The sequence below is a fragment of the Onychostruthus taczanowskii genome, unplaced genomic scaffold (genome assembly GCF_017590055.1).
Source record: "Onychostruthus taczanowskii isolate IOZ18803 unplaced genomic scaffold, ASM1759005v1 scaffold108, whole genome shotgun sequence".
NCBI classification, from domain to species: Eukaryota; Metazoa; Chordata; class Aves; order Passeriformes; family Passeridae; genus Onychostruthus; species Onychostruthus taczanowskii.
In genome coordinates, this window is record NW_024497408.1 from 1,223,912 (window position 1) to 1,242,462 (window position 18,551).

Below are 18,551 nucleotides of genomic sequence, written 5' to 3' on the forward strand. Positions count from 1 at the left end.
ATATTAGCATTCTTGGTTCAGTGCTGGAGAGAGGTATAATTATGCTTTTAATCTCAAATTGGCTGGTTAAAGTGCTGATGAAGAGATAGGGACATTGAGTAATGTTTGGACACAGAAGTGTGCAAATGTGATAGTTTCATTTAATTAATCTTGTATTATGGTTTTGGTTTCTGTTAAAAAGGTGAAGAATCTCTTAAGTGTTGTGAGTTTTATCTTGGTGGTATTCATATTGTGTCTTGCTCTGATGAGACAGAACATTGATGGGAGATGCTTGGGTAGTTAGGAATGATTTGTTAACTTTGAATTGCCTTCAATCAGCTTGAATATTACTGAGTGTGGTGAGCTGTCACAGATAAAGGCAATTTTAGCAGTGTAAGTTCAGAGCAGACCACAATGCCTGTGAGTCCAGGTTAAGATGCAGTCTTCTAGGCAGCAGTACGGAAGTGAACTCTTGCACTTACAGCTGGTTTGGAATTCAAATGTAGTGCACCACATTACAGCGTATTCCAGTGATGCAAAACAACTAAAAGAAGTGAATTGCTATGCATGGATGAGTTGGCTATTGAGAATTGATTGGGGGTGGAGTGTTCTTTTCACAATTGCTAGTATTCGTAATTACTTTTGTCTTCAATATCTGCCCCAGTTAACACTTCTTCATCTAGATCCTGGTTTGAAAAGTATTGAGTCTTTCAGAGATGTTAGGGCTGTAATTTGCACAGGCATACCAGACAAAGCTTAAGGTATCACTAAACATAATTCGGTCTTGTATTGGTGAAAATGGGATGGTGAGGACAATAGTGGGTAGGACTCTGCAGACAGGATGTACTACTAGACTTGAGCAGTGAAAGTAATCAGCTTTACCATAGGATGAAGCTGGAAACTCAGAATGCTTGCTGTGTGTGCTTTCATGCCCATGCTCTCTTGAGTTCCATCATATCTTGACACATACATAATTCTTAGCAGAAGAGACTTCACTGAATATGATAGAGCTGCATGGAGCTGATTCTCTTTTGGTCAGTGAATGCTAGTGTTTGGTGCTGTAGTAAACATGCTGTTCTAGCTCAGTGTACACAAGAAGCCTCCTGTACTGTTGTTTGTGAGAGGATTTTGATGGATTTCTTTTCAAATCAGTGAGGTGCCACTCTCAAAGGAGATGTGTCAACATTAGAAAGGCAGTAAGGGGCTCTGGGTTTGTTAACATGGATTGTATGCCAGTATTGTAATAGGCTATAGCAGGGAGACAGAGAAGGTGGTAAATGAGGGGGAAAGGTGCCTTGAGTCAAAGAAGGCTTTGTAATTTTAAGGAGGGAAAGCCTACCAACTAGTTGAAATTTGCAGCAGGTGCTTGTCTTTAGGAACTGAGCACTTTGGGAAGATTTTTTTGTTAATGGTATAGCTGTGTCCTTTGTATCCTCGGAATGGGTTGATGATTATAGGCTTAACTGTGGGATGTTAAATTATGTGTGAAATTTTGTATGCTACTGAAATACAACAGTGGTAGCTTAGAGCATAGTTACATTATTGGTACTGGAAAAGCAAAGTAATAGCTTAAGGCAGGAAATACAGAACGTTTTAACAATTTAGTACAATTTTCCGTACTAGTGAAGTTTCCTTCCTTTTATGGAGAACTTGCCAATTTCAGCATTTTTTCTGTTTAGCATCTTCATTAATGGTCCAGATGTTAGGGCAGAGTGTACTCTCAGCAAGCTTTCTCGTGACAGAAAATGATGAGGAGTCGCTTTTGTGCCAGAGGGTTACAGTGACATCCAGAGTGACTTCAAAAATCTAGAGAAAAGGGCTGCCAAGAATCTTGGGAAGTTCAACAAGGGGAAGTGCAAAGTTCAGTATGAAAGAACAACCCCATGCATTAGTGTATGCTGGTGGCCACCCAGCTGGAAAGGAAGAGGATCTGGGGGTCCTGGTGGACCCCAGACTTGAATGTGAGCCAGCTGTGGGTCCTTGCTGCAAAGAGAATGGCATCCTGGGATGCATTAGATAAAGTATTACCAGGTGGGTGAGGGAGGTGATCATTCCCCTCTTAGGCAGTACCAGTGAGGCCACACCTGGAATCCTGTGTCTGTTTTTGGACTTCAGTACAGGAGAGATATGGACGTACTGGAGAGAGCCCAAGAGGCCCACCAAAGCTGTTAAGGAGTCTGCAGCATTTCTCTAATGAGAAAAGGCTGGGAGAGCTGGGACTATTCAGCCCAGAGGAGGGTGAGGGGGATCTTAGTAAGTATAAATACTTGAAGGAAGGCTGTAGAGAGGGCAGAGTCAGGCTTCTTCTCAGTGGTGCCCAGTGCTAGGACTAGAAGTAATGGGCATAAACTGGAGTGCAGGAGGTTCCCTCTGAATGTGAAGAAGCACTTTCTGAAAACAAGAATGCCTGAGTCCTCATGCACTTTGCCTAGGTAAGTTGTGGAGTCTCCATCCTCAGAGATCCTCAGAAGCTGTCTGGATATAGTCCTGGGTGTTTGGCTGTAGGTGATGCTGCCTAAGTGGGATTGGACCTCATATGACCTCCCAGGTCCCTTCCAATCTCTGACATTCTGTGACTTTGACAGGGATGATGTAAGTAGCTGCTCCTTTTTTAAGCAGATGTAACCTCTGAAGCTCAGTTCTTTTTGTTTTGCATATTACCATTCAAGGCTGTTGAATAGACTTGAAAAAAAAATGAACTTTTTAAAGAAAGCAGTATGGGCAGTGTGCTGTCTTTTGTGTGTAGCCAAGCAAAGAGAGGTTGATACAGAGCATATATTACATCACTGTTATAGACACCTGCAGTATATACAGGGAACAAAACATGGCAGAATTTGATTAGATTTAAATCAGGTTGTGTGACTAAATGTAGAGATTATCAAAGAAGAAGGGATGTTTTGAAAACATGAAGCTGTTCATCTTTGAGATGAGTTATTGGTAAGTATATGGTTTAGCTATCTAGTGGCAATCAATAATTTGTAATTACATGATGCAAACAAGTTTTTAGAACAAGGAAGGGGAAGGGAAAACTCAAAATGGCTACAAAACTCTGTCTTTTTGAGGCTTTATGTATTTAAACCATAGAATGTATTGCTGCTGAAATTTAGCAGAATTCATGAGGCTATAGCACATTTGCGTGCCTTCAGGCCTCTCTGGATTCCTAGTGAATTGCATTAGAATAGGAAAAACGTAATTTTCTGTAAAGTTCTAAGAAGATATTCAAATACTGAAAATTTAATGCTGGTAGTGGGTGATAGGCTCCAGAAATACAGAGGCAAAGTCACTCCTAAATATGCAACATACTGTAGCGTGGTATTTCATTTCACCATTTTATGCTGTTTATTGTCAAGTGTGTTTAGGAGAATAAAGCTCACCTTTTTTTTGTTCTTGTTAATTGTAATTTTGATTATATTTTGCTCTGTCCATGTTCCAGATAGCACATCTGAAACTCCATCTGACCAGTTATTCAGGAGTGCCTTTCCTAGGTTAGGATCTGAAGAAGTAGCAGATTGCACTGCTTCTAACAGTTTTTACAGAACTAGAACTTACTTGTTTCAATCATCATGTTCCTGAAAGGACTGCAGAACTGTGTTTTTGCTATTCTGCTATTAATAGACTAATCTGTGAAACTTTGAGAAACCTGGCACTTAGATTTCACCAAATATGGTTCCTTAATGCTAATGTGTTCCAGTGTTCCTAAAAGGTATAAATCAAAAAATGCATCCTAATTAGTGGAAGGTTTCATTCAAGATACTCATATTTTAAAAACTATTTTAGAACTTATCTTAAATGTTGTGCATGGAAATAAAAAAAAAAAACCAAACAACAAACCCCTGGAAGAAATATATTTTAAAAGTTGTAATTTCTGAGGAATTTCTTTTGGGTAGAAACATGCTTGGTTTTAGGCCAGATCTTAGCTGTCTATCAAAACAGTGCTCGTCAGAAAACTGAAACTGAAAAGTTGGAGATGTTCTTTGCCTCTTGGAGGAAGGTTTTCAGTGTTCAGCAAGATAAACAGAGCTTATAGGAGCATATGAGCAGCATTTGTGTGCACGTGTTGCCTGTTAATACAGCAGCATGCTGAAGATAAGCATGTTATATGCACATGAGTTACAATTAATTTCTTCTTTTTTAAATCAAATAAATGAATCAAGTGTGATGAAAAGCAGGGCTTATATGGAACATTTTCGATGCTTCCTGTATACATACCCTTTATGTGCTATATATCTTACTTGGAAGTAGGCTGCCTTTTCCTGAAAATGTATTATTCCTCTGACAGTAACTGCCACAGATTATCACATTTCTTAATGCATGACTTACTCAGCAAATACCTTAATGTGGAAAATAAAGCATCTTACAATCTTCATTCATCTGGCAAAATAGATAGCATTATATCAAAATGTTGTAGTTTTTTTGTATCGCTGACATGAAAAAAATACATAACGTTTTCTATTTCCCATTTAGCTTTAAACAAAGTGCCTCCACACTTTTTTCTAGAAAAGGGCAGTAGCTGGAAATGAAAAAAGACATGATGTAAGTGTATTGCAGAAGAGAATTCAGTATTTGTTTTAGAATTGCTCTTAATACTATGTCATTCTTTGGAAATCAAGATCTTCTTTCAGTGTGGCTGTTGGGAAGTAACTAACAAAGGTTCTCCTGTATTCCATCTAGCAAGTTCTTATCTAAGCTTTTTTGCGGGGAGTAATGCTGCTTATTTGCAAACCTACCTTATATGGCTGTTTAAGTGAGACAAACACATGGTTGTGGAGCTGAAGAACATTGTTTTGCCAAGTGGACACCCGTACTTCATTAATTGCTGCAATTTCTGCTCACTACAACTTCTGACTGTTTTAAGTGTGCAAGTGTGCTGCCAGCTTTTTTTTTTCTTTTTTTTTTGTTTTTTTGCTTTGAAAGTTGGTGTTTGTTTTTTTGTATAAAAAACATTGCTACAGTGTTCTTGCTGAAGGTCTTTAGGCAGTTCAGAAAAGGTTATTAATTGCTGCTTGAATATTCTGCTTTTTGACAAGATAAATAGAAGTTAGCAACAAAATTATGAAATTAATCTAGTTATTTTAATAAGAAATACAGAGTAGTGATTGCTAATGCCTTTTGTTTCAAGAGATTGTTCTCAGGGTGTAGACTTCTTGTTGCTGATGTTTTAATACAAGTTGGCCAAAGGGTAGAGTTGTCCAGGCTAAATATCAACCTAGAATTACACCGGTTTTGGTAAATCTATGCTGTAACTCATTTGATTTTGTGGTGTCAAATTGGGCAGGGAGATCTTCATAATTATTTGGTGCCTCAGTGATTAGAATGGAGACTTTGCAAACAAGAAAAATATTTTTAAATTATGTTTTATTTCAGAATGACAGTTCTGGGTTTACACAACAGGGTCCAGTGTTGAGACCATGCAAACAGCCACTGTATTACTCTTATATCCAACTTAAAAAGTATCAGGGCAAAATATGTACCTGCTTTGAGAAAAGGTACTTGCATTTGATGAAAGGAGTTTTGTGCACAAGACAGCCATGTGGATAAGGCCAGTTTTTGCTTTGGCCTTTGCTCTGGGATGAATTATGCAAGATTGAAAGACGGGGTGGCCCCTCACCCCCACCCCTAGAAAATATGATTATCATGGAATTAGAGAAACATACTGTGGAGAAACATACATGGTCACAGCTCACTGCAGTCAGTCTTATCTAGCAGGTTTAATATCACAGTTGTATTTTACAATATGTGGCACTTGTGCTGAAACTAATGCAACAGAAAGATTGGTATTTCCCATCGTTACTGTCAGTAGAAATTATAATAGATGTTATTCAGAAATTTGAGTCAAAGGTGTTTCGCAAAAAATACATGTGCACAGTAATATGGTATTGCTAATAAAGAGTTAACCTCTCATTTTCTTGGAGTTGTTCAGTTAGAATGTGAAAGACAAGGACAAGTTAAGTGTATACTGTGGTATAAAACTCCTGAATAGAGGTGACCTTGTTTGGGAAGAAGCAATAAAGATTATGAGGAAATAGTATTATAGATGTGGAAGTTTAAAAACAGGTAAGGAGAGACAAAAAACTGTAGGTAAGGTCCTGCAAATTACCTTCTGTAGTTGACTGAAATATATACCTACAGAATCTGTAGCAGAACAATTGGGGGCAGCATGTGTGCTGCAAACTGGCTCTGGATGGATTATAGTGAAATGCAGTGGCACAGACACCTGAAGAGGAAGATGAGCATGGAAGAGTGTATTGTTCCCAGAAAACAGAAATTGAGTCAGATTGTAGGGAAGCATTATTTCTATTACAATTAGAAAGACTGAACGAAATCATTCTGGTATCAGTTAAATACATTCTTTTTGAATGAAAATTTATTGTGGAAAATGTGGTATAACAGTAGTACAGCAGAGTACAATTGGAAGCTACTCGTAACTTCCTAAATAAAGAGTGATCTATTGTGAAAGTGAGTTTAAACACTTCAAGAATTACTATATGAAGTTGCATTGAAATGAGTGGACAGAAACTGGATCTGCCTTTTTAGGTGTTTGTCTAGAGCTCATTTGCTTTTGAAACTGGAGCTTTTTTAAACTAAGGAAAAAATTCTTGACGGGATGCTCAAACATCATGTGCTGGTTTGGGCTGGGGTGGAGTTAATTTTCTTCCTAGTAGTTGATATTGGATTTGTGCTGAAAACAGTGTTGATAATAAAGGGACGTGTTCATTATTGCTGAGCAGTGCTCACAAAGAGTCAAGCAAGGTCTTTTCTGCTCCTCACCCCACCCACCAGTGAGAGGCCTGGTGGTGCACAAGAAGTTGGAAGGGGACACAGCCGGGACAGCTGACCCCAACTGACTAAAGAGATATTCCATACTATAGAGCATCATGCTCAGTGATAAAACTGGAGGGAGAAAGAGGAAGGAGGTGGTGTTCAGGGTGATGGTATTTGTCTTCTCAAGTAACTGTTTTTCTGTGATGGAGCCTGGCTTTCCTGAGATGGCTGAACACCTTTCTCTTTCCTGGGCATAGTGATGCCCCTCAGTGTTTTGTGTGGGGCTCAGAACTGGACACAGGATTCAAGGTGTGGCCTCACCGGTGCCTGAGTACAGGGGAGAAATCACTGTCCTGCTCTTGCTGGCCACATTGCTGATACAGGCCAGGATTCCATTGGTCTTCTTGGCCACCTGGGCACACAGTGGCTCATGTTCAGCCACTGTTGAGCAGCACCCCCAGGTTCTTTCCCACTGGGCAGCTTTCCAGCCATTCTTCCCCAAGTCTGTAATGTAGCCTGGGGTTGTTGTGACCTAAGGGCAGGACCCGGCACTTGGCCTTGTTGTGCCTCATATGACTGGCTTTGGCCCATTAATCCATCCTATCCAAATCCTTATTTTGTTTTGCTTGTGTGTGTGGCCTTTGTCTTTCATATTAAACTGTCTGTCTCAAGCCACAAGCTTTCTCACTTCTACTCTTCAGCTCTCCCTGCTTCCACTGTGGGGGAGTGAGCAAGTGGCTCTGTGGGGTGAGTTGCCAGCTGGGGTTAAACCATGGCACACTGGAACAGGTTGTCTAGAGTAGCCTTGGAGTCTCCATTCTTTCAGGTGATCAACCCCTGGCCAGACAAGGCCCTGAGAAACTTCTAGCTTTGAAATGAGCTGTGTTTTGAGCATAGGATAAGGACAGGTGACTTCCAAATCCTTGTTTAAACCTAAATTATTTTGAGTTTTAAACTCCTCCAAGTTAATAAAGCAAACTGAATTAAGTGTATTTGGAAGAGAGCTTGGACTCAAAAGTGCTAATAAAGGATATTAGAATTTATTTTGGGTAAGAGAAGAATTGATGTACAAAGAGAAGTGGCTGCATCAATGAGTTAGCTTCTTTCTCTGTAGTCCTGCCATACCTGTTGGTGTGTTCTTAACTCACAGAACATAGAGAGTAATTTGTATAAATTCATCTTTTCCCCATGGTGTTGAGGGATGTGGTGAAGAATATGCATGTGGTTTTTTAGTGTAGCTCAGCTGACATACTATATTTCATTGGTGTTCTAATAACTTGATGACATGCCTAGATCTTTTGGAGGCTTACTTATCAAGACTAAGAAGAAATACTTGATGCGGTGCAGTATGAAAAATGACTGCTTAAGGTAGAGATTAGTAAAAGAATTGTAGAGAAGGAGCTGGGAGAAGTGATTAGTAGAATTAGAAGAACTATTATCAAATAGCAGTAATTGCAGTGGAGTTCACTAGGAATTGGTTATGACTTTAGCATTTCTACTAGTGTGGCATATTGTGCTATTTGATGTGAGGAAAATAGTCAGTACACAGGTAACTTTACAAGAATGTGCTCTGAGGAAGCTAGACTGCCAGGAGAGAAAGCAGTTGTCTGGAGTAGAGTGGGTGGCACAGCTGAAGCTTCGTATGAAATGACGCATGAGGTTCTTGCCATCTGTAGTCAAAAAAAAACAGATAGGTGCACAGATGAAGGGAGAGTGGAATAGGGAGTTTGGCAAAATAATCTAGGAGGAGCTGAGTTCATCTCAGCAAACGTGATGAGGCACTAATCACCAAACCAGGATAAGAACTCTTGTCAGTTAATTAAAGAAGTTGGCACAAGGATATTTTTATGTAAATTAATTACATTAAAGCGTCTGCTCGTCTTAATGTTAAAGGTTTTCTGTAAAACCATGGAAGAGAAGAATATCACAAATTTAGAGGAGATGTCACCATTAATTTCTGTTACATAATGTAACACAACTTTTAGAAAGGAAGAAGCAATCATTTCTAGAATACTTTTCTTGCAGTCTTGCAAACTCGATCACTAGCTCTGCATGGCGTTGCAGAAGCAAGGGGAACAGGTTTGCTAAAAAAAACATGGTCATAGAACGTGTATTACCCTTAGAAATCTAATTACTTGGGCTGTTAGTTCTATGCCATGATAAGGAATTTTGCTGCTTAGTTGCACAAGAAATTAAGTTGTCTGTACCATAATTATGTTAATAGTTCTGCTGGTAATGTTCATAATCTCTTCACAATTTTAAATACTGAAAACTATCAGGTATCTTTAATCATACGTATTCTGAGAGCAAAAGCATTTTCTTTGCTTAACTGACTGGAACTGTTACTTTGTAGTGTGTTGTGAGCACTGTATTTTGTTTTGTTACAGTAACAAACAGTTCTATGAAACGTGGAAAAGCAGCACTAGTGCTTCTGCACAAGTCTTCTGCTCCCTTTGTGCTCTGTTTCCCTGTATGTATAATTAATATGGGTTCTGACTCTCAGCAGACCTATTTTGTAAGCTGCCGTGTTTCTTAACATTTATGTGACGCTAGAATATGACCCCAAAAGGAAACCCTCACATTCTTTTCTGCTAGATTAATAAGTTAGATCAGTGCACTGAATGGCTTGACAAGTAGCAGAATTAGCACCAGGGGTGGAATAAGATGGGTTAGGTAGGATTGGTGTTGGGAGAAGACTAAGAGGGAAAAGTGTGAAGCAAGACTTACCTTGTTGGCAGTATTAGACTGTTGATGTGTTCAACTGCAGTCAGTTAAGCAGTCTGCTGTCTTTTTACTCAGTTTAATGTGATTTTAATAGGTATATATGGCCATGATAATTACCTCAGATTTTGTGACTATTTTACACTTCTATACTGTTAGTTATGTAGGTAATGAGGCCTAATTTTATAGACCGTCATTTACTTCTACCATCATAAAACAGTCTTCCTGAATTTTGTTTCTCATGTTAAGTAAACAGAATTTTCCTGTGAACATCAGGGGAGGAGGAGTTGCAAGCAGCGATGTGAGGTACATCAAAGTGCCTTAGGTCTTTTCACTTTGCTCTTACGCTAATAATTGAAAATAACATAAAATATTATTGTATGTACAACTCACAATTGAAGTAAAACTGGATAGAAAGCAAGTAGTCTTTTAAGCAGTGAGGGACATATGATGGGAAGAAGGTAGAGTCCAGGCATGTAAATCCATCAGTAGTAAAGTTTTTTTGGTTTCTGCTGGGAGAATGGTGTGGTGGGGAGGGAGCTGCATGTGTGTGTTTTTTTAATTTATTAAAGTGGGTTCTGCTGTAATTGAAATGACAACAACAGGCTTTATAAAAATAAGAAAAAATTAGAAAAAATAAGAAAAAAATAACACAAGGGAGTTGTGGAAATATTTTTTGTGAAATTAAAAGTATATAGCTATAGCTGTTGTTGAACAGCGATGTAGGAACTGTACAAAAAGAAACCGAATTATCACTGAATCCCCACTTGATGTCATTGTTCCAGATAGTGATGTTTTACCCACTTCACTGTATTTGTTTAAAAATCAAAATTCCAAGCTTCTAATCATAATCCACAGTTATACATCGTAATAGAACAACATCATGCAGAGTTATGTATCAGTACAGGACAATAATTCTAGTTTCTGTTCAGGTAATTAAACCTTTGAAGCAATCAATTTTTATTTCTGCTGTTAGTGTTTGTGCAGTTTTAGTAAATTGCCACATATTAGCGTCCTACCTGCAAATTTTAGAGAGGCCGATTAGTCTCAGCATGTGCCTGGAAGATTGCCAGAGCTCTGGTAGTGATTTTCTTGCTTGATGTGATTGTCTGCACTTTTGATGCCTCGTGTTGCGTCAGTGGACTTCTGCTCGAGCAAGTGGGACCAACTCCTAAAATTCTAACCATCTGTTGGAGAAGTCCCCTATCAGACATGTGTGTCTAAGTAAATACAGCAGTTCCATGCTGATTTTCACGGCCGTTTTTAAAATTTCATTGCTTGACTATGGTGTAATGAAAACCTGCATGCTAGTAAAGGTCAGTAATGAGCTCTCACACAGAAGTAGCATTTTTCTTAATTTGACAGGTGTGTCACTTTATTGAAGAACTACTAAAGCATTTAAAACTTACCAGTCTGGACAAGCTAACGCTTTGGGACTACTGCATTATTTTGAATGAAAGACTTGTGTTCCACTGCTTAGAGAAAACTCAACACAAACACCACCCCCCCTTATGAAGTAAATAATCATCTACATGAAATACCAGGAATTGTAGGGACAGAACACAGAGTAATGGGTACAAATTGAAAGAGGGGACATTTAGGTTAGGTGTTGGGAAGACATTCATTACTCTGAAAGTAGCAAAACAGCTGAAACAGGTTGCCCAGGGAGGTTGTGGGTGTCCCAGCCCTGGCAGCACTGGTCTTGAGTGATCTGGTCTAGTAGAAGTTGGTGTGGAGGTTGGGACTAGATGGTCTTTAACATTCTGTGATTATGTTCTACATGTCGATCCACAGAAATTTAAGAATGATACAGCCTTTTTCATGGGGATGGAAGATGGTTAATAAAAACCATTAAATGAGAGTATGCACAAATAGAAGGCTGCTCCAGATCTGTCTGTAGAACAGGCAAAGTATTAATCAAATCTGCGACTTTGCAATGTGTAGGCATCAGCTTTGTACGTTGGATTAATTACTTACTGTCTTCTGCCAATACAGCCAGCAGCCAGCTTCGGGTGTAGCCTATTCCCATCCAACCACAGTTGCCAGCTACACTGTGCACCAGGCCCCGGTGGCGGCACACACGGTCACTGCAGCCTATGCCCCGGCCGCAGCCACGGTGGCGGTGGCCAGGCCTGCCCCGGTGGCTGTGGCAGCTGCTGCCACGGCTGCTGCCTACGGTGGCTATCCCACAGCACACACAGCTACAGACTATGGCTACACACAGCGGCAACAAGAAGCTCCACCACCACCACCTCCTGTCACCACGCAGAATTACCAGGTAGGTTCCTGCTGTGTGATTTTTAAAAGGTGCTTTGAGAGGAGGAAGCCTGTTTGGAAAAGAAAATGTGATTTTGTGCAAGTGCTGCTGTAAAAAAAAAAAAGCACTGTCTTCTGTTAGCTTAGATGTTGGCTTGGTGTGCAGTAAACTGGGTCATGGAGCTGAAAAGACTGTTCCAGTAAAAATTTTCAGTAGAGGTAGAAATAGTTCCTTTGTCAGATTCCTGGGTGCTGCTGGAATCTAGTACCAAGCCTATGAGGATAGAAGGTTGCCCTAGGAGATAAACTACCCTGTAGGTAGTTTTTAGATATCCTCTTCTGAGATCTCTGCCTAACCATCTGTGGATACACGCTCTTGAAACAGGGCTTTTGCTCTCTGTCCCCTTTCATCTTGAAATACTGTGTTCTTGCAATAGTTTTTCAGCTTTTTAATTCTGAACTTACCACGGCATTATCTAGATTCTAATTAGCATTTTGGTTTGTTTAAAAGGACTGTATTATTGCTGCATGTTCTCAATTCTTTTTTACATCTTCTGTAATTCGTTCTGTATTATGAGGTCACTTATTAGATACATTTGGAAAAAAAGGAGTCCCCTAAATGAAATAAAATAATTCCTGTTTACACAGGTTGGGCAAAAAAATATTTTGTTGTTGTATTTCTTGGAATTAAAAAGGATTTTAATGCAGTAGTGTGCTTCAGCTCTAGTAGTTCATGCCTTGTTCCCCCTCAGTTGATAAACTTTTGTGTTTTACCATAAACATGGTGAGGATGGGAGAATGTATGTACATGCATGTAGTGGCTTCCAGGTTATCCCCTTCTAAGCTTATTAGACATCTACTGAGTTGTAAAGGTATCAAATGAGCTACTTGCCTTGCCTTTGAAGATTAGTTATGGTTCCCTAATGAACTAGTTGATACACCAAAAAGTAAAGAAGGCTTTAAAAATACCACTGTCATACTCCAAAAAATGTAACCAAGAAGAATGTTGTTAATGATGAGAATTTTAAAGCCAATACAAGCTCATGTTTCTGCCCCTGAGAATTTATTGGGCCTTGTAGAAATTCATGTTTTGTAGAGATCTATGGTTGGTTTTTTCTTAATATTTTACAGAAATAGAATCTGATACAGTCATTAAAAACTTTTGAGAGTAGATGCTTTTCAAAAATAATTTGGTAGAGAAAGTAATAACATGAGGATAATTCCAGTGTTGAGTCTGTAAGAGGAGGTTGGGGCTGTTTCAGGCCTGAAGTATCTATGAAAGTAAGTTTAATTTCTCTAATGCATTTATTGGTATATACTGTACATGTAGATGAGGAGGTTTCATTCTACTGGAGTAGGCTGGAAGACAGTATGTTGTTAATTTGACTGTGCTGATCATGTCTATTACGCTAGTGATATACCTACATGTGGTTTCTCTGTTTTGAATCCTTAGGATTCCTACTCTTATGTTAGATCCACTGCCCCGGCTGTGGCGTACGACAGCAAACAATATTATCAGCAGCCAACCGCGACTGCGGCGGCCGTGGCTGCTGCTGCCCAGCCACAGCCCTCAGTGGCTGAGTCCTACTACCAGACAGGTGGGTGGCATGATTCAAGCTGCTCTTGTTACTCACAGTCTTGTCAACTACTTTAAGCCTTAAAAATAGTTGTTTGACTGCTTCACATTATCTTCTTTTTTTGTTTTAAGTTTTGTTGTGTAATCTCTGTCACTGTGTGGAAAGTTTTTCTGTGCCTAGAACTACAACACTTGTGACATTGCCATAAGTAGCTGCCTCTGAGGTTTGGACTGCCACTAAATATACTCAAAACATACTTCTAGGCAAAATTCTTTATGATTTGTCTAGAACCCTTGCTGAGGTAGTTCAGGTAATCAGTGTTGTGTTCAGATGATAACTCAATTAGAAATAATCTTTTGATTCTCTAGGTACTTCATGTATATAATTCTGTAATTATTTGTATCATGATTGCTACAAGGCATGAATCCTGCTTAGTTTTTTTTAATGTAGAATTAAGAGGAAAGTTTAAGTGTGCTTTGGTTTGGAGTATTCTAGTAAAACTGTTGGATAAGAAGGTTGTTTAAAACTGTGTTAAAAACATGATAGCACTGCTAAAAATAAATAAATAAATTTAAGGCTTACTACTGTGAGCTGTGACTTGATTGAGATACGTGGTATGCAATGCATAGCCATGACAGTAAAGCAACCCAATGCACAACTCTAAAAAGCAAAACAAATGAAACAAAACTCCCAAAACAAACCCCCACTTCTTACACATTTGTTCACAAGCATGTTGTTAATTTTCCCTTAGTATGGTTTGCATTTCACTCAACTAAAACATGTCAATGTGTCTGCACTTGTATTTTCTCTCATGATTAGCTCCAAAAGCAGGATATAGCCAAGGGGCAACTCAGTACACCCAAGCCCAGCAAACGCGGCAAGTGACAGCTATAAAACCTGCAACCCCGAGTCCAGCAACAACGACATTTTCCATATATCCGGTGTCCTCGACTGTGCAGCCAGTGGCAGCTGCAGCCACTGTTGTTCCATCCTATACTCAGAGTGCGACGTACAGCACAACAGCAGTAACTTACTCTGGTAAGAATTTTGCATGTTTTCTTGCTAGGATCTTTGAAGTTGCTGCAGAAGAGGCTTTCAATGCTGAGAATTTTGGCGTTTCATGCTCAATTACATCATAGTCTGCTGAGAGGTAGCAGCCAGTTCAATCATTACAATGGCAGAATGTTTTGTTGTATCTTTAAAATAGTTTTGATGTCTTAGGTTTCTATTTTGTTAGCTATGAGAACAAAGTGCTGGCATTGCTACCTGAGCAGTGACATATTGTAAGGTGAAAAATAAAAAAAACGGGGAATACAAAACATAAGGAAATGCATCCACAGAGATGTTACTCCCAGAAAATGGGAAGGGTGCATGCAGAGACAGAGAGAGACAGTTTAGTATACATCTTCTCAGTTTGGGTTGTCCTGACCCAAAATGGAATGAGAAATGTGTGCTGGAAAGACTTTATTCAACCATTAGGAATCCAAAACATAGTTAAAGATGAAAATATGGTAGCTAACAAATTGCCATAGATGGTAATTAACTGGCATGTTATAGCTACCCTGAACTTTTTGTTTTCTTTTGTTTCTTGCTTAAAAAGGGATTTTAATGCTTCCTTGAGATAGAGCCCAGTTTCCTTGATTTATTCAGCTAGAATTCAGGGACTGTGTAGCCAGATTTTAGTGAATGAAACATCTTCTCTATACCAAAACAACTTAAATCACTGAAATAGGATGTAATAGCACTAGATGTTCTATCTTTTATCTTCATTTTTTCCCCTTCCTCTCTATATTACCAGTCCTTGCCATTTGGAAATGTAAACAGCAAATCAGATTCTAGAAGATTCATGTGGCCTTTGCTAAATCTTTCACTAAAATTCCTTTTCCATCATACCCAATCTTACCAGATGTAACAGAAAATTTCATACGTTCTCTAGGGATGCTTTGATATATCTAGCTTAAGTGTGTGTCTGCAAAGATGTGTCTAGAATTTAATATATTCCAACACAATCGTTGGCTGTATATTTGTTTACTGTGAAACATGAAGCCAAATACAAGACTGCCTGACAAGATTCAGTGAATTACTTACGTCTTGCCTTGCCCCTCAACTGTTATGCAACATGATTTGAATTAGTGTATTATGTAATTGATACATTATATATGATGATGTAACATTTGTTTTTATTTTCATTTTTCAGGTACCTCCTATTCTGGCTATGAAGCTGCAGTGTATTCAGCTGCATCATCCTATTACCAACAGCAGCAGCAGCAACAACAGAAACAGGCGGCAGCAGCAGCTGCTGCTGCTGCTGCAACAGCTGCTTGGACAGGGACCACCTTTACTAAAAAGGCACCATTCCAAAATAAGCAACTGAAACCAAAACAGCCTCCCAAACCACCCCAGATCCACTACTGTGACGTTTGCAAGATCAGCTGTGCTGGACCACAGGTATCTGTATTATGTATTATTCTACTGTGCTTTATTCTACTATACTTTATTCATAATTTCTTCAGCTAAAAAACCTTACCCTCTTAAGAGTCACAGAATTGCAGAATGGCGTGGGTTGGAAAGGACCTTGAAAATCATCCGGTTCCAGCTCTGTGCTGTAGGCAGGGACACCTTCACCAGAGCAGGTTGCTCAGAGCCCCATCCAGCCTGGCCTTGAGCACTTCCACGGATGGGGCACTCACAGCTTCTCTGGGCAGCTGTGCCAGCGCATCATCACCCTCACCATAAAGAATATCTTCTTAATACCTAAACCTGTTTTCTTTCAGTTTGAAGCCATTGCCTCTTGTCCTGTCACTCCATGCTTTTGTGAAAAGTCTTTCTTCATCTTTCTTACAAACTTCCTTTATGTACTGGAACATCCCAGTTAGGTCACCCCAAAGCCTTTTCCAGGCTGAGCAAACCAAATTGTCTTAGCCTTTCCTCACAGGAGGGGTTCTCCATCCCTCTAATCAAGAGTATTTGTAATTTTTAGACCTGATTCTATACTTGTACTAAAGGAATAATGAAATAAAAATGTGTACTATTATAGAAAGAGTTCTTGTTGAAGGCATAAAGATACGCCCCGAGTTTTTACAGAGGAACTTCACCAGACTTCAGAATTATTTGAAACTTTAAATGTGATTTGTTTCTTTAGCTTAGGAAACTTCTTAGAAAATAGTGTTTTGAAAGCTGTGGAGTTACGCAAGTTTTGTGAATGGGAAACCTGAAAATTTATTCTTCATTATATTCCAGTTTCCCAGTTTAGTGTCACAGTGGTAAAACTGCCTAGAAAGTAGATACAAAGTCATGCAGAATATTTATGTCTGAGTCTGGCTAATCAGTTCTTTTACTTTAGGTAAACTAGTCATTATTTCCTATCCTGTCTGCTCTAGATTGCCAGGGTTAATATAGGAACTAATACCAACCTCTGTATTTTATTTCCAGTACAGGTTTATTTGTGCACTGCCTTCTTTTAAATTGATTTTTCTGTTTATCTGGATACACATAAAGTTTGAGTGAAGCTGAAAAATCAAGAATGCAGGAAACTGCAGTTTCTGATCCTATCAAGTTTTTAGTGGTGGTACGTCTCGACCACTACTCGATTGGGAAGTTGACAAGTTAGAGGAGAAAAACCTGTATTGTTTTACCTAAGTGTGGGATCCTGATGCTGGAGAGGAAAATTTTCTGGTCTTAGAAGTGGCCTGTTAATGCATGCCATAGCGCGGGAATGTTAAGTGTAGGAGGTACTTCCTGGCTAAAATGTGTGTTTTCTGCCATGTTCTGTATTACATGTATTCACGGGAATGATGAACCAGCTTACTGTATGTTTTGTTTATTTAAACAGACTTACAAAGAACACTTAGAAGGCCAGAAACACAAAAAGAAAGAAGCAGCATTAAAAGCTTCCCAGAACACCACCAACAACAGTACTTCTGCTCGTGGAACTCAGAATCAGTTGCGCTGTGAGCTCTGTGATGTGTCTTGTACCGGGGCAGATGCTTATGCTGCCCATATCCGTGGAGCCAAGCATCAGAAAGTAAGAGATTTCTCTTGTTCTTACCATGCAAGTCAGTATATACATTTCTCCCCATAATTTTTTCTCATTTTAAGGAAGAAGAAAATATGCAGAAACAGTATAATTTAAACTATTTTATTTGAAGATTTTAGTTCTTCATTTCCTTTCAAACTTGTCTTTAGGCTCACTATTAGAAGGGGATTGTTGAGAGGAAGTGGGAAAACATTGAGATGGCATCAATGAAAAGAGGATATATTGGGATATCATTCAAATCACAGGAAGAAGGTGTGGCATGAGATGAGGGAAGGGTACCATTGAGGACACGTGGTACTATGCTTGTGCCCCCTAACTTTCCTCAAGACCTTTCTTTAGGTTCATCTTACTTGTCGGGCTGGGACAGGAAATCTTTCAGTGCACTTCGAAACACTGTAAGCTAAACCAGTGCAAAGAACAGGTGTTAGGCATCATTCTTTGATAGTTCCTGCAAAGAAAATGTCCTCTGGAAACAAGGAGCTATGTCCTATGGTAGACTTTATAATGCATATGTTTAGAAGATTTCTGGTATGCATGTTTTTCTTATTGTTTGGGTGCTCTTTTATTCTGGAATAAAAACTGGGGGCTGCCCTGTGAAATGCTGTGACCTGTGTTTTAAACTTGGCCATACAACAGTAAGTGCAATGATAGGTAGAATATGTGTGTAAGAATCACAGATTTTCCTCATAACTCTGGAAAGATTAATGTCACTAACAAATACAGTATTAATACTCTGCTTTTATAACTCTTTACATCTCAGGACACAGGCATCAGTATCATTGTTCCTACTAAAATAAATAAATCTCATAGCATGTTTAAAATAATCTTCCTCCAAGAGCAAAAATCAAAATTTAGAGAACCTTGTCCAGGTAGTAAACTGAGCCATTACCTTCTTGGGTGGTTCTCCATAATTCCATAGGTATATGGAGTACAGTATGTATTATCCTTTTATATTTGGATATAGTTTTCTCTTTGTGATAGTTGCAAGCCATTGCTGGGTTTAGGTTCTTACCAGTGTGAAAATGGTATCTCGAAGGACTATATTGCTGAGGTAACTAGAGAACGGTGTGCACTCCACTGGAAAAAAGTAATTTTGAACAGTTGCTTGGGTTTAAATTTATACTGTTGTGTGACATTAATATGTCAGTATTCTGATATGGAAGATAAAAAAGAAGAACAAAAGCCTAAGAAATCAATTTGGACAGTTGTGTGCATATCAT

At 39.0% G+C, this 18,551-nt stretch overlaps 1 protein-coding gene and 1 non-coding gene across 3 annotated transcripts in view; both read left to right on the forward strand.

The window, feature by feature from the left end:
* ZFR (zinc finger RNA binding protein) overlaps positions 1–18,551 on the forward strand; it is a 47,556-nt gene that overhangs the window by 7,211 nt on the left and 21,794 nt on the right. For both annotated transcript variants that reach the window (XM_041419119.1, XM_041419127.1), the window contains exons 3-7: positions 11,458–11,740; positions 13,172–13,316; positions 14,115–14,333; positions 15,493–15,743; positions 17,128–17,319. In XM_041419119.1, coding sequence (XP_041275053.1) covers positions 11,458–11,740; positions 13,172–13,316; positions 14,115–14,333; positions 15,493–15,743; positions 17,128–17,319 — 1,090 coding nt within the window. The remainder of the gene's footprint in view (positions 1–11,457; positions 11,741–13,171; positions 13,317–14,114; positions 14,334–15,492; positions 15,744–17,127; positions 17,320–18,551) is intronic.
* LOC121343999 lies at positions 8,769–8,906 on the forward strand. The gene has a single exon (XR_005953774.1). It is a non-coding gene; the product is annotated as a small nucleolar RNA SNORA66 (small nucleolar RNA).